The sequence below is a fragment of the Saimiri boliviensis genome, chromosome X (genome assembly GCF_048565385.1).
Source record: "Saimiri boliviensis isolate mSaiBol1 chromosome X, mSaiBol1.pri, whole genome shotgun sequence".
NCBI lineage: Eukaryota > Metazoa > Chordata > Mammalia > Primates > Cebidae > Saimiri > Saimiri boliviensis.
Genome location: NC_133470.1, coordinates 32,984,555 through 33,002,336, shown reverse-complemented (window position 1 = coordinate 33,002,336; position 17,782 = coordinate 32,984,555). Strand labels below are relative to the sequence as shown.

Genomic DNA, 17,782 nt, shown 5'->3' with positions numbered 1-17,782 from the left:
AATAGTCATATTTTTATATTTGCTACATTTTATTTTTCAAATTTAAAAGTTATATAATTAGCCAGAGGTGACAGTAGCCACTGGATAAAGTTTCTCTGCCTTTGAAAAGGGGATGGAAGAGTGAAAAGAAAGCATCTTATGGTTTGAGTGCCATCTCAGCCATAGTACAATATAACACCAGGTGGAATTCGAGCTTTTCTTAAAACTCTAGTCCCTGGGCTTGAACAACACCTCTGGACCCACCTTGGGTCTGAGGGAACTCTACACCATAAAGAAAAGATACAGGCCTGGTTGGCTTTGCACCTGCTAAAAAATTGTAACTCTTCAGACCCCAGATACAGATACACATTTCCAAGAACCAAGATGATCCAGGAAAACATGACCTCATCAAATAAACTAAATAAGGCACCAAGGACCATTCCTGGAAAAACAGAGATATGTGATCTTTCAGAGAGAGAATTCAAAATAGTTGTGTTGAAGAAACTCAGAGAAATTCAAGATAACAAGGAGAAGGAATTCAGAATTCTATTACATAGGTTTAACAAAGAAATTAAAATATTTTAAGAGAATCAACTAGAAATTCTGGAGTTGAAAAATGTAATTGGCATACTGAAGAATGGATCAATCTTTTAATAGCAGAATTGATTAAGCAGAGTGAGCTTAAAGACAGGCTATTTAAAAATAGATAGAGGATACAACAGAAGAAAGAATAAAAACAGTGAAGCACACCTACATGACCTAGAGCAGGCATCCCCAAACAACGACCTGTGGACCTGTGGGCCGCATGCGGCCCCCTGAGGCCATTTATCCAGCACCCCCTACCCCCGTCGCCTTTCAGGAAGGGGCACCTCTTTCACTGGTGGTTAGTGAGAGGAGCACAGTATGTGGCAGCCCTCCAATGGTCTGAGGGACAGTGAACTGGACCCCTGTGTAAAAAGTTTGGGGACGCCTGATCTAGAGGATAGCCTCAAAAGGGCAAACCTAAGAGTTACTGGCCTTACAAAGAGGTAGAGAAAGAGATGGGGGAAGAGAGTTTATTCAAAAGATAATAGCAAAGAACTTCCCAACCCTAGAGAAATATGTCAATATCCCAAGTCAAAATACAAATATCCAATATCCGAGTGAGTTTTAGAACACCAAGCAGACTTAACCCACAGAAGACTACCCCAAGGCATTTAATAATCAAACTCCCAATGAAGCCTACGTCAAGGCATTAAATAATCTCCCAAAGATTAAAAAAAAAAAAATTAAATGATCCTAAAAGCAGAAAGAGAAAAGAAACAAATAACATATAACGGGGCTCTGATATGTCTGATAGTAGACTTTTTAGTGCAAGCATTACAGGCCAGGAGAATGGTATGACATATTTAAAGTGCTAAAGTGAAAAAAAAATAGAGTATCTAGTGAAAAAGTAATAAAGAGTTTACTAGACCCTAACAGTAGTTGAGAGATTTCATCAACACAAGACATGCTAACCGGAATATTTCAAACAGAAAGAAACCATAAGTAATCATTTTAAGGTACAAAACTCATAAAACTCACAGGCAATAGTAAGTGCACAAAACAACCACAGTTTATTACAACATTGTAACTATGGTACGTAAACTGCTCTTAAGTTAAACAGAAAGACTAAATAATAAACCAATCAAAAATAATAAATACAAAGCCACAGACACTACAGTAAGATATAAGTAGAAATGACAAAAGTTAAAAAGCAAGGGGATGAAGTTAAGGTGTAGTGTCTTTCATTAGTTTTTTTTTTTAATTTTTCTTGTTTCTCTATTGTTTGCTTGTTTATACAAACTGTGTTAAGCTAAAAATAATAGGTTATAAGATACTATTTGCAAGACTCATGGTAACAACAAACCACAAAACATATGACAGATACACAAAAAATAAAAAGCAAGAAACAAAACCATATTACCAGAGAAAATCACCTTCACTAAAGTTAAACAGAAAGAAAAGAAAGAAGACAATAAGAAAACAAATTTTAAAAAGGCATAATTCCATATTTATCAATAATAGCATTGAATGTAAATGGACTATTCAATCAAAATACATAGAGTAGATGAATGAATGAAAAATGATTCTATGATCTATTGCCTAGAAGAAACACACCTCACCTGTAAAGATGCATATAGACTGAAAATAAAGGGATGAAAAAAGATATCTCATTCAAAGGGGAATAAAAAAGAACAGGAGTAGGTATACCTGTATCAAAAAAAAAACTAAATTTCAATACAAAAACTATAAGAAGAGAAAAATAATGTCACTTTATAACAATAAAAGGGTCAATTAAGCAAGAGGATATAACAATTGTAAAAAAATACATGCACCAAAAACTAGAACAACCAGATATATAGAGCAAATATTAGAAGTAAAGAGTGAGAAAGACCAAAAGATAATAATAGCTGGAGAGTTCAACACCACTTTCAGCATTTGATAGATATTTCAGACAAAATCAAGAAACAGCAGACTTCATCTGCACTATATACCAAATAGATCTAATAGATATTTATGAAAGTTTTCATCCAATGGCTGCAGAATACGTATTGTTTTCCTCAGCACAGGATCACTCTCGGGGACAGACCATATATTATGTGACAAAATAAATTTTAAAACATTCAAAATTTAAAATTATACCAAGTATCTTCAATGACTACAGTGGAATAAAACAAGAAATCAATAAGAAGAGGTATTTGGAAACTATACAAATATATGAAAATTCTCAAATGTGTTCCTGAATGATCAGTGGGTCAATGAATAAATTAAAAAGGAAATTGAAAAATTTCTTGAGATAAATGATGCTGGAAACACAACATATCAAAATCTATCAAATATAATGAAAGCAGTGCTAAGAGGGAAGTTCATAGCTATAAGTACATACTTCAAAAAGGAGAAAATCTTCACACAAATAACCTAACATTCCATCTTAAGGAAAGAAAAAAGCAAGAACAAATCAAGTCCTAAATTAAAAGAAGAAAAGAAATAATCAACATCAGAGCAGAAATACATGAAATTGAAATAAATAAATCAACAAAGCAAAAGTTGCCTTTTTGACAAGATAAAGTTGATAAACCTTTAGCCAGACTAACATAAAAAGAAAGAAGATACAATAAATAAAATCAGAGATGATAAAGAAGGCATTACAACTGATACTGCAGAAATTCAAAGGATCACAAGTAGCTCCTATGAGCAACTATATGGTAATAAATTGGAAAATCTAGAAGAAATGGACAAAAGTCAAACACTGACACATACAACTAAGACTGTATCAGGAAGAAATCCAAAACCTGAACAGACCAATAACAAATCACAAGATCTCAGCTGTAATAAAGAGTCATCCAGTAAAGAAAAGCCCAGGACCTAACAGCTTTTCTGCTGAATTCTACCAAAACATAATTAGATGCAATGAATTATTAAATTCTAAACTTAATCTCTAAAAATTTGTTTCTTAAAAAATTCTAGCTTAATCCCTAAAAATAAGTTGCTCATTTATTGCAGAGTAGATATTTCACTTGTACAAAAGTTCTTACCTACTGTGTTATCAAATTTAAGTGGGGAAGCTGATAATATTTATGATAATTTTGTATTTTAATACATATATTTCCATAATGAAACATATGCACATATCTCAGATTAATGACCCAATTTTATTAACCATAATGTCACTTTCTAAATATCACTTTCTAAGTAATTTGATCACAGTCAACATATCCTGATAGGCATGTGTTTGCAGATAAAAAGCAGATAAATCAGAATGGCATGACTTTAATCTCAAAATTATTCTTCCATACCCACATTCTCACATCATAAAATGTCACAACACTCCTATTAATGTCAACACTACTGGGAGCTGTGCCAAAAAGAATTCTACAAGAATAACACAATGATTGCAAGTACCATGGAGTTTAATGATGCTATCACGAAGTTGTTTGATTTCCATAACATACATACAATCAAGATAGACTTAAGTATGTAAGCCTCCTTCTTTTGCTCACACTTAATATTTATTATATTTTAAGAGTAAAACTTTATGAAAAAAATACATTCACATTTTGGACTTACTGAATTAGAGCACTTACCTTATTGAATCAATTATTGAGGACCAAAAGTACAAACTGTGAAAATTAAAAGCCATGTGCCATTATAAACCTATTAAAATTTAAATAAAGTTTCCATTCTATCTAATAAATGTGAGAATATAATTGATAAATACTGGCTTGTTGACATTTTTATGTCAACAAGATATTTATTACTCATAGAATGGATATTTAAAATAAATATTCAATTTCAGTGATAATGATGTCCCAAGAATCCATTTCAGTATGTCACTAGTGGTTACTATATTGGAATAGTTTAAGGAAATATCTACGCATGTGAAAGCCTTAGGCCATAATTCATTTAACAACAATAACAATAATAATCTATATGTCATGTGATGCCATTTCTAATTCTTTTTTAATTTTTATTTTAAGTTTAATGATACATATGCAGTTTTGTTATATAGGTAAAGTTGTATCATGGGGGTTTGTTGTACAAATTATTCTGTCACTCCAATATTAAGCCTAGCATCCACTGGTTATTTTTCCAATGTAACTCTTCTAACAACCAACTTAGTTTGGAAATTACCACCCTTCATTTTACATAATGAACTTAGATGTAAAACAGGTGAAGTAACTTGTGCAAGGTCACAGGAACACAAAAGAGCTGGAATATAAGCCTACATCTGCATGATTCAAAACCCATGCTCTTTCAACCCAGTTCAGTCCACTCTTCCAGGATTACTTCTTGGATTGTTTCTTTGAAATATTTTTATTCTTAGATGCAATTCCATTAAATAAGATACCATAATGGTCATGCATAAGTGAGAAGGATATAAAATTTTTCTTTTTTCTTTCTGTTTTTTTTTTTTTTTTGAGACAGAGTTTTGCTCTTGTTGCCCAGGCTGGAGTACAGTGGCACAATCTCTGCTCACTGCAACCCATGCCTCCCGGGTTCAAGTGACTGTCCTGCCTCAGCCTCCTGAGTAGTTGGGATTACAGGTGCCCGCCACAAAGCCTGGCTAACTTTTTGTATTTTTAGTAGAGACAGAGTTTCACCATGTTGGGCAGGCTGGTCTTGAACTTCTGACCACAGGGGATCCACCTGCCTCAACCTCCCAAAGGGCTGGTGGGATTCAGGCTTGAGCCACAGCACCCGGCCCAGAATTTAAAACTTTTAAGGCTAAAAGTAAAAATCATGAGTGCAACCAAATTTACATATAAGAGGATGTGAGTTGTTTTTCCTAGGTATATTTATTTTGGTGAATTAACGATTTATTTAAAAACTCAATGGAATTTAAAAATAAGAGTTATAATAGCTTTATATTCTTGTGATGGTCTACTTTATATTTACAACGTAGGGCAGAAGATGTTCATAGTCTGCTTCTGTTTTTGTTTTACACTAACCAAATTATAAATTTTTTAAAATGTTATTACTTTCAATGAAAATGACAACATTAAAATGATAATAATAACAAACAGGTGAAATTGTATCAAAGGATATTAGATATGATATTGGTAAGCTCAAGCTGCCATAACAAAATACCACAGGATAAGTGGTTCAAACGAGACATTTATTCTTTTAACCATCTGGTTTTAGGTGAGGCCTGTTTTCCTGGCTTGTAGATGGCCGTCTGCTCACTGTATACTCACATAATATTTTCTCTATGCTGAGAGAGAGAGAGAGAGAGAGAGAGAGAGAAAGAGAGAGAAAGAGAGAAAGAGAAATAGAAATCTGGCATCTCTTTCTCTTCTTAAAAGGATATCCATCTGATTGGATTAGGGCCCTTACTTTATGACCTCATTTCCCTTTAATAACACCCTTGAAAGCCTTATCTCCAAATAAAACCACATTGGCGGTTAGGATTTCAACATATGAATTTGGGATAGGGCGCAATTCAGTCCATACCAGACACAAATGACAGGAAATATATTACTGCAAATATATCCATACAAAATTTAGTATATAATATAACATCCAATTACATAGTATTTTTTTCATAACATAGCACATATGGTATTGCTATGGTCTAAACTACACCCCTCCACAAAGTTCATATGTTGAAACCCTAAATTTCAGTACCTTAGAATGTGAGAGTATTTGGAGTTAGGGTCTTTAAAGATAAGTAATGTAAAATGATATAATTAGAGTAGCATGAAATTCAGTTTGGCTCATGTCTTTATAAGAAGATGAAATTTGAATACACAGAAAGACACCAGGGAAATAGGTACACAGAGGAAAAACTATGTCAGGACACAGCAAGAAGAGGTTATCTGCCAGCAAATAGAACCTCAGAAGAAACTAAAACCTGACAATACCTTGGTTTTAGACTTCCGGCCTCCAGAACTGTGAGAAAATAAATTTATGTTGTTTGCTCCAACCCGACCCTCTCATTTGTTACACTCTCTTTCCTGGAATGCAAACTCTTCACCCTTTCTTTTACCACTAATTTTTATAGTTCACAGCATTTTTTTCATTCTTATGTAAATGTCCTGAGATGCAATTTCAAAGTTTTATCCCTTATACCACACAAATTCAAAAGGTAAATCTCTGCGAAAGAAAATGTTTAAAATAAATATTTAACGAACATTGGCCCCATTCCATGCTGCCAGTTATCCTGGTGTTAGAAATTCCAAATGAAAGAGATGAGATGTGGTTTCTGCCCTTAAGATGCTCACAGATTTGCGGGATTCACTGACTCAGGGATAAGTTAGCGGAGTTGAAAGTGATTTACAAAATTCCACATAGCCGTGCTATTTCCTTAACTGCTATAACCGTTCTCATTCTCCCACCTAGATTGAGTAGAGAAGAATATAGAGAAAATGCAAAATTGCATTTCCATGTATCTTTAGGTCTTCTACTCAGAGTCTCTACAGTAATTCCTTTATTTGTGATTAACAGTCAAAATTTCATTCCTGCCTATACATGCCATACGGCACCTGGGACAAGGTAGACTCATTGTCAAATACCATTTTAACTTCAAGTTTCTTTACTTTCATGGTTACTTTACTTTCATTTATATTTTTCATTTGATATTTTATATAAGAGAGTCCCTCAAATTGTATAAGAACTCTCAGAACTAGGATCATCCATGCTGGATCTGGGCTTATATGAGATAGGGAGAGGGACTCCTATATTTGTACATGACGGTTGGTGACTGCATTTCTGGATACTTGTTCTTTTTAGGCTGTGCCTCCTCTTGGCCTGAAATGTCTTTGTCATGTAGGCAAATGCTACTGATATCTGAGATGAGGATCTTCTGTCTCTGCCCTTAGGCCCATCAAGGACCAAGAGGTCTCCTATAACTGACTCAGCTACTCCCTAGCCCTCATATATTTGTCATTCCTGTTGTGGCATCAGGGCCAGCCAACTGCCACGCTTCTGACTCTTCAGTGGTGTCCCTCTAACATCCCAACACAGAAAATGCCATGACAAGTTGCCTGGATCTTGATTCAATCACCAGAAGTGATTTAGAAACTTCTAGCTACCTAGCAATCCACAAGGAACCAAGCCAGTTTTGCCTCATTACCATGATATTGAGAGCCTAAGAAAGGAAAGAAAATATTTTAGGTAACATGTCAAAGTTTTAATAGATAGCATTGCTAGGGACTCAAAACTCCTGATTTGGAAATTTAAAAACTGAGTGTCAAATCTTTAATTTATATTCCTGCTATAGGAGTCCCCTTCTTGCCCTTCATCTCTATTCCTGCTAGGATAGATGAATACCTCTGAGAAACAATGGAGCAGATTCCATATACAAAGATGCAAAAGAGAAAATCACAATAATGTATTCAAAAATGTATTAATCATACTACATAATTACAAATAATAAATGCCATTTTAATTGTATGGGAGCATGAAAGCCAGAGTAATAACATGTTCAACTCAATGGTAAATAAATGAATGCCTATGGATGTGGGATATTTCAGTGTACAAGGATGCTGCAAGTGTAGGGCAAAGAAGCAACGTGAATTCACCAGTACTCTTCTCAGAATGTAAATGTACATTGTTTTTCCATTTCTTGGCCACTTGCCACTTAATATTTGCAGAGGAACACAGATATTATGATGACAAGTATTTTTCCCCTTTTGTATCAACCATTTAAAATTCCTTTTCCCTGCCTACTATTTTAATATTAAGACTTTACATATGCAGACTAAAAGTTCATAGTATCCATGAATTGAGATGATACTAATAATAATCTGAGAAATAAAGCTTACTGGTTTCATCCTTTTTTAGCTCAGTGGATTTATATATTTGCTGTAGATCAAGATTTTCAAAATGACATAATGGATCAGAAATATCAGCATCACCTTAAAACTTGTTATAAATGAAAACTAACTTTGTGAACTCAATAGGTAAGGGTCAGCAAACTTTTGTTTTAACAGGCCCTTTCAGTGATTTTGATGCATGATAAAGTACAAAAATGATTGCCTTAGATTAAAAATCGAATATATCACGAAATGCTTATTGTCTATTAAGCATCATATATTTTTCTGAAATTTGTGAGATGTATATACATTACTACATATATATATATACACACATATATATATACACATATATTTGGTTAAAAAGAAAAATAATATCAAAGTCTATCTACTCAATTATTTATCTAACTATCCAAGCCAGAGTTACATGCTTATATGAGCACATCCGACTACTTACTTGAGAAACTCCAAAAGTGAAGAGTGTTGCCTGTGAAGTTGAATTATCCTTTTATTATTATCTGCAGGTAAAGATTGACTTGAACTAATTCCAGGTGGCATTTTTCCACTCAAATGGAGGAGCACATCATAAATTGTTTTATTATATTTGGAAAAATCATTCTGTCTGGAAAACTTTTGAGGTGATGAGGTTGATGAGTAGAGTTGCATTTTATATACATCCCTATGACAAAGAGACTTTAAATTAAAAGCAGTCTCAAAATGTTATACTATGAAAAAAACATGTTCAATTCAATAACTAAATAAAACTCTATTAAAATCAACTAAGTAAGAAATTCCATAATATGCTTCACTCAGTTACCATTTGTTAGTCAAAAAAAAAAAAATATCTGTTAAATAATATCATAGATTTCAAGTATCTCATTTAAACACACATAATTGATGTTGCAACTGTGAAATCTGAAGTATTAAATTATGAATAGATTGAATCTGGAGAAACAGAATAGAGATTAAATTTTAAATCCATCACCTACTAGCTAAATGAGTATGCAAGCTATCTAAACCCACTGAGCTCAATTTTGCATGATATAAATTGGAGCTAATAAGGCCTATAATAGTTTCCAAGATAAATTTCAAACATTTATCACACATGTATATATAAAAATAATTTATACACATTTTCTCAGTATTTGTATTTTAATGCTTAGGAGGGCACATCCTGCACATTGGCCTAATAAGCAGGGATTTTCATTTTAAAGACAAAGTCCACAGATAATATACATTCCTCTGTGCTTTAAATGAGATACTGAAATCTCTACTTCCTAATAATATTTCACAAGGTTGCGATACATACTAACTTTTAATGAAGTTAAAAATTATCACCTGTTCTGGCTGTCTATAATTTATTAAATACCTCATACCACACTGTCTAATTTTTTGTTAGCAATGAGAGTCACAGATATATCATTTGCTTAGACTGACAAATAAAAACTATCCAAGGCCATTTTGAATGGCAGTTCCCCAGTTTGGTAGATAGGAACTTCATACAGAAGAAAACACATTCTACTGGGCAAGAAACAGACTACCACTGCTCAAAATATGGCTAGTCCACTTATTGGATTACATTATAAAAGTTACTTGACTTTTCTGTTCCTTAGTTTCCTCATAAGTAATGGATATGATGGAGCTACTGTATCCTGAAGTTACCAGGAAAGAAAGAAACAAATATTTTACGGAGAAAATTAACACCACTATCAGTCAAGATTAATGAAAATGAAAAGGAACAATACAGAATAAAAATAGACACTCAGGGATCCCAGGTATTATAGTTGTATGACAGGTTTTAAACTAAATATACTATGTTCAAAATTGAGAATTTTTTCATGGAACAATAAATTACAAAAAAATTAACTAAATGGAACATTCACAAATAAAAATCTGAATAAATAAAATTGAGAAATCAATGATGTGCTTAAGAGCAGATTAAATCAAATTAAAAAATTACTGCAACGAAATATAGGTCATAGAAAAGTATTCATACTGCAACATTTCAGAAAATAAAAATCATCCTACCTGCAAGATTAAGGATTCAAAAAGAATAAAGAACAATGATGTTGATAAATATATAGGCAAATATAAACTGATTAAAAACAAAAATTTAAAAAAATTAATATTGTTAAATCATTATTCTTTAATGAGTCCGTATTTGTCTATATATAATTTAACTATATTCCTTTTACACTTACTATATATGAATATGTTAAAGGATTTTGTTTATTTTTCAATTATGAGAATCCCCTACTTTGGAGATTGAAAATATTCAAAAGGCTCACCCACCACTGTCACCAGCAAACATGCAGTAAAATAATAAATAAAATTATTTTAAAAATAAGAACTGTAGAGTATCTCATTATTGTTATACTAGTGTGCAAAAGTAAAAAGAATTCAAGGAACACAACTAAAATGAGTTATTATAACCACTTTCATTTTAATACTTAGCTTGAATCTAAAGTTAAGTTTCGATAACTTTGTTGGACACTGTCGACAGTATAAATGGGCAGGATGCCAAGAAATGGAAGTGACAATACATTTTCATACTATTAAATTCATCAGTGTGATTGCCAGCACAGCTCAAAGCTGCAAAGAGAAAAGCATGCTATGCTATATATATATATTATGTATATATACACACACATATAAGTATATATGCACATATATGTATATATGTACATATGTGTGTGTGCATGTGTGTGTGTGTCTATGTATATACATAAAAGTCAAATGATCCTGAATCAAGCTGGGAAAACATCCTGCAAAGAAAGATGAAATATTATTAATAAAACATAATTTGAAAAAGTGGTGTGTTGAAAATAATGAGTTTTAAACTGATTCTCTACTGCCAAATACAAGAAGAGTTAGTGGATATGATTAATGAAATTAGAAATACATAATATTAACATAATCTAATTAAATTTATTAATAATAGCTAATATTTACTGAAGACTTACTAGTTCCTAAGGTCTGCTCTGATATGCATTAAATATATTACCTTATAAATGTTACAACTGTATTGGTTAGGTATTATCAGTATCTCCTTTTTTTACAGATGAGTAAATGGAGGCATAAAGGAAATATTTTCCTCACTTCATATCTCATTATGAAAGATAAAACATTCCACTGGATGAATTTGATTTTCTGTAAGATTCTATGTATTATACTAAATGAGAGGCTCTGGGATGGCATAGTTAGCATTGGAACAAGCTTTCCTTAAACTACCCCTTAAGCTTCCTGACTGGCATTCTGGCTTGTGTTATTTGTATGTGGCAGCTGCAGGAAGCTTCATGCTAGAGTGGAATCCTGGAATAGCATCTATATGTACTGCGAATACTTCTCTCAGAATAAGTGGTATTTCTAGTAAGTTTCAAATGACTCTATGGTTAGTTGCTTAGAGATCTTCCAAGTGGCATTTATAGAAAATGTTATTCCTACAATTCACCCAACTTGAAAAGAATAGACAATATTTACCACATTTTCTGGATTATCTCTGAAACATAAATTGTGTTTTCTTGTCTATTTCAAGGGCTACTTCTATCTTCTGGCGATTTGGGGGAAGAGGTAAAAAGAAATAATATCTAAGGGCTTCTAGGAACTGAAAAGAGACTGATGCTTAAAGTCACTAATCATAAAGGAAGTGCAAATTAAAATCCCAATGAGATATGGTCTCACACCTGTTAGACTGACTTATAAAAAATATGAATAGCAAGTGTTGGAGAAGATGTGGAGAAAAGGGAACCCTTACACACTTCTGGCTTGAAGGTGAATTAGTACAGCCATATGGAAAACATTATGGAGGTCCCTCAAAAAATTAAAAATAAAACTAGGGTTTTCTAAGTGTAAAATCATATCATCAGTGAAGACAGAAAGTAAGAATTCTTTTTTTCTTATTTGAATGCCTTTTGTTTCTTTCTCTTGCCTGCTTGCTCTGAAAAGGAATTCCCATACTCTTTTGAATAGCATTGGACAGAGTGGGCATCCTTGCTTTGTTCTAGTAGTCAAGGGAAATGGTTCAAGCTCATGCCCATTTGGTATGATGTTGGCTGTCACAGATGACTCTTGTTATTTTGAGGTATGTTACTTTGTTGGTGACTCTGTTGAGGTGTTTTTTTTTTTAATCATAAATGGATGTCAGATATTATTGAAGGCTTTTAGCACATCTATTGAGATGATCATACGGTTTTTGTTTTTAATTCCACATATGTGGTGAATCACATTGATCATTCTGTATGTGTTGAATCAACCTTGCATCCCAGGACTGAAGCCTACTTGATCATGGTGAATGAGCATTATGATGTGCTATTGGATTCAGTTTGCTAATATTTTATTGAGGATTTTTAAATCTATGTTCATCTGGAATATTGGCCTACAGTTTTGTTTTGTTTTTTCATTGTGTCTCTGCCAAATTTTGGTATCACAGTGATGTTGGCTTCCAAGAGTGAGTTAGGGAGGAGTCCTTTCTCCTTGATTTTTTGGAACAGAATCAGTATAATTATTAACAGCTCTTCTTTGTTTATCTGGTAAAATTTGTCTGTGAATTAATTTGGTCCACGGCTTTTGTTAGTAGGTTTTTTTGTTACTGATTCAATTTTAGAAATCAATACTGATCTCTTCAGAGATTCAACTTCTTCCTGACTCAATCTTGAGAGGTTCTGTGCTTCTAGGAATCTATCTACTTTCTCTAAATTTTTTAGTTCTTGTGCATAGAAGTGTTCACAAACATCTCTTAGGATCCTTTGTATTTCTGGGGATCAGTTGTAATGTCACCTTTAGTAATTCTGATTGTGCTTATTTACATGTTCTTCCTTTTTTTCTTTGTTATTCTAGCTAGTAGTCTATCAATCTTGTTTATCTTTTCAAAAAAACCAAATTTTGGTTTTGTTGATTCTTTGCATGTGTTTTTGACTTTCAAATTCATTTAGTTTTGCTCATATTTTAGTAATTTCTTTTCTTTCACTAGCTTTTGGGTTAGTTTTTCTAGTGCCTCAGTGTGTGAAGTTTAGTTTGAGATTTTTCTTTTCATTTTCTTTTTTTTTTTTTTTGAGACAGAGTCTCACTCTGTCATTCAGGCTGGAGTGCAGTGGCACGATCTCATCTTACTGCAACCTCTGCCGCACAGGTTAAATTCCCCTGCCTCGGCCTCCCTATTAGCTCAGACTACAGGTGTGTGCCACCATGCTTGGCTAATTTTTTGTATTCTTGTAGAGACAGGGTTTCACCATGTTGGCCAGGCTGGTCTCCAACTCCTGACCTCAGGCGATCTGCCCACCTCAGCCTCACAAAGTGCTCGGATTACAGGCATGAGTCACTGTGCCCAGCAATTTTAAATCTTTTTAACTTTTTGCAGTAGGTGTTTAGCATTATGAACTTTCCTCTTAACAATGTTTTTGCTGCATCCCAGAGATTTCCTGTAACTGATAAATGACTTCAGCAAAGTTTGAAGATACAAAAGCAATGTACAAAAATTGATAGCATTTCTATACACCAATAATGTTCATACTGAGAGCCAAATCAAGAAAGCAATCCTATTTACAATAGCCACAACAAAATAAAATACCTAAGAATACATCTGACCAAGGGGGTAAAAGATCTATGTAAGGAGATCTACAAAACACTGCTGAAAGAAATCACAGATGACATAAACAAATGGAAAAACATTTTATGCTAACTGATTGGAAGAATCAATATAGTTAAAATGGACTTACTGCCTAAAGCAATCTACAGATTCAAAGCTACTTCTACCAAATTGCCAATGCAATTTTTCACAGAATTTTAAAAAATTTTTTCTAAAATTCATATGTAACCAAAATAAGCCCAAATAACCAAATGAATCCTGAGCAAATAGAACCAAGCTGGAGGCATCGTATTACCTGACTTCAAACTATACTATAAGGCTGCATGAACCAAAGTTGTACGGTACTGGTACAAAAACAGACACAAAGACCAACAGAACAGAATAAAGAATCCAAAAAAAGAGGTACACAACTACAGCCATCTAATCTTCAACACAGTCAGCAAAAATAAGCAATGGCGAACGGATTCTGTATCCAGTAAATGGTACTGTGATACTTGGCTAGTCATTTGCAGACAATTAAAACTAGACCCTTCACTTTTACCATATACGACAATTAACTCAAGATGGATTAAAGATTTAAATACAAAGCCCCAATCTATAAGAATTCTAGAGGAAGACCTAGGAAACAGCATTCTGGACACTGACCTTGAAAAATTTATGTCTGAGTCCTCAAAATCAATTGCAACAAAAAGAAAAAAGTGACAATGGGACCTAATTAAACTAAAGGGCTTCTGCACAGCAAAAGAAACTATTAACAGAGTAAACAGACAACCTACAGAATGGGAGAAAATATCTGCAAACCAAGCATCTGAAAAAGGTCTAATATTCATAAACAATAAGGAACTGAAACAGTTCAAAAAGCAAAAAACAACCCCATTAAAAAGTGGGCAAATAACATAAACAGACACTTTCAAAAGGAGATATATAACTGGCCAAGAAACATATGAAAAAGTGCTCAGCATTACTAAACATCATAGAAATGCAAATCAAAATCACAGTAAGATACCATCTCACACCAGTCAGAATGGCTATTACTAAAAAGGCAAAAACAAGAGATGCTTGTGAGGTTGCAGAGAAAAGTGAATGTTTAAATACTATTGGTGGAAATCCAAGTAAGATCAGCTACCATGGAAAGCAGTTTGGAGATTTCTCAAAGAACTTAAAACAGAGCTACCCTTCAACCCAGCAATCCCATGTCGGATATATATCCAAAAGAAAAGAAATCATTCTACCAAAAAGCCATATGCACTTGTATATGCATCACAGCATGATTCACAATAGCAAAGACATAGAATCAACCTAGTTCTCCATCAATGGTGGATTGGATAAAGAAAATACAGTACATATACAGCATGGAATACTATGAAACCACAAAAAAAAAAAAAAAAATGAAATCACGTCATTTGCAGCAACATGGATGCAGCTGGACCATTATCGTAAGTGAATAAACATAGGAACAAAAAAACAAATACTGCATCCACTCTCTTGTGGGACCTAACTGTTGGGTACTCATGAACAAAAAGATGGCCACAAAAGGCACTCAGGAATAACAGAAGGAGGCATGAAGGAAGGGAATAAGAGTTCAAAAACTAATGGCTGTGTACTATGGTCTCTATCTGGGTGATAGGATCATTTGTATTCCAAACCTCAGCATCACACAATATATGCATGTTTGTTGCATATCTACCCCTGAATCTAAAATAAAAGTTGAAGTTATTAAAAAATAACAACAGGGCAGGTATCATGTCTCACGCCTATAATCCCAGCACTTTGGGAGGCCAAGGTGGGTGGATCACAAGGTCAGGAGTTCTAGACCAGCCTTGCCAACATAATGAAACCCCATCTCTACTACAAATACAAAAATTAGCCAGGCATGGTGGTGTGCACCTGTAATCCCAACTACTTGGAGGCTGAGGCAGGTGAATTGCTTGAACCTGGGAGGCAGAGATTACAGTGAGCCCAGATCACGCCACTGCACTCCAGCCTGGGAGACAGAGTGAGACTCTGTCTCAAAATGAATAAATTAATAAAACAAAATAGTAAATATAAAATTAAAATCGAAACATTAAAATAAAACTACCACATGATCTGCCTACCCCATATTTGGGTATCTATTTAAAATAAATGAAATCAGTGTATTGAAAAGATATCATCACTCCCAGGTTTATTACAGCATTATTCACAATAGCCAAGATATGGAATCAACCTAAGTGTCAATCAACAGATGAATGGATAAACAAAATGAAACACTCCTCAGCCTTAAAAAAGAATGAAATTGAGTAATTTTTGACAACATGGATGAACCTGAAGGACATTATGCTAAGTGAAATAAGCCAGGCATAGAAAGATAATATATTATGTCACTCATGCAAGGCACCTAAAAAAGCTGACTCATTGAAGCAGAGAGTGGAATGGTGGTTATCGGAGGCTAAAGGTTGAGGGACCTGAGAGATGTTGTTCAAACGATAATAGCTTGCAATTATACAAGAGAAATAAATGATAAATACTTAGGATGATTAATATGTTAATTATCTTGATTTAGTTATTCCACACTGTATATATATATATATATATACCACATTAGCGCTGTATACCCTATAATTATATGATTGCAATTTGTTCAAAAAATTGAAAAGAACCCATAAGTCATGTAATTCATTAACTAGATCCCAAAATATTTTTATGAAGAAGTTATTGTAAAAGACAAAATATAACTTAATAACATTTTCATAGCCTTGTAAAAAAGAAATCCGACTAAGAATAAATAGGAAATCCCCTCAAATAATTTCTTTGCCTTCTGCTATTCTACTTGTATGTATCTCAGAAATCAACAAATAAACTGGCCCCATTTCTCTTACTGTTATGAAGTGGTGTTTCTAAAGAGTGAAACTATCCAAGGTACACATCAACAAAGAGCATTTCTGACAATCCCTATCTTCAGGTTCAACAGAAATAATGCACAAAGAGCATTTCTGACAATCCCTATCTTGAGGTTCAAGAGAAATGATGCACAAACATTTCAAAAAAAATTTTTCAATAACATTAGGGGAAAAAAAAACACAAAAAAACAAATGCAGTATGAGACCCACACCATAACCCACAATGGATTTCACTTTTTCAAGTAATATGTCTTATAGCAGATGACTCTCCACCTGAGGGTTATTGCATATAAGGCCTTGCAATTATACCTGTTAACCTGTATGATCCTAGAATTCACGGCTTGCCCAGTACTTGAAGCTTCATTTTGTCTGAAGTCCTAGATTATGCCTATACACAATAGGATTATATATCTCTTCTCAGTTCCAAACTACTGTATTCTTTGACTTCTTAAACTGATATATCTAACCACAGATAATTGCAGTGTTTCCACTAAAGCCAAAGTCAAGATTGCTAAATGGTGGAGTTCATGTCTTTCAAGTGTTAGAATTTCCTAAATCTTAATCTGATCCTCCAATAATTGGCAAGGGGCATGATTTTAAAAAGTACTCGCTATCAAAATAGAATGCTTGAGTTCAAAGCCTGGTTCTGCTATTTAGTAGCTGTGTGATCTTAGGAAAGTTCCTTTCTTCTTTTCCTGCCTCCGTTTCTCATCAGTAAAATTGGGATAATAATAGTACATTGTGGGGGACACACAGCAACATATTTGAGTTTATGTACAAGGCATTTGAGGTCGGGGTATGGAAAAATACTGAGGCACTGTGTGTATGTTATTTGTGTATGGGAATGAAACTCCTTTACCCTGAAAACTGAACAAGGAGTGGGGTGTGTGGTGTGATAAGGAACACTGAAAACAGCCTCCTGCGAATGACGTTTGAGTGTATACAAATTCACAGGCGCTTCTGCACCTCCCTCAAATGGGCATCTAATGTAGTTAATCCAAGCCCTTTTAATAAATACTAGGCAGATGCTGGAGCAGACTCTCTCACAAGAGCTGCCCACTAGC

General features: G+C 33.8%; 1 protein-coding gene across 1 annotated transcript in view; it reads right to left on the bottom strand.

Annotated features, from left to right (window-relative positions):
* The window catches only part of CFAP47 (cilia and flagella associated protein 47), a 440,981-nt gene that overhangs the window by 256,254 nt on the left and 166,945 nt on the right, over positions 1 to 17,782 (bottom strand). Inside the window, exon 30 of the mRNA XM_003924170.4 lies at positions 8,713 to 8,934. Coding sequence (XP_003924219.4) covers positions 8,713 to 8,934 — 222 coding nt within the window. The remainder of the gene's footprint in view (positions 1 to 8,712; positions 8,935 to 17,782) is intronic.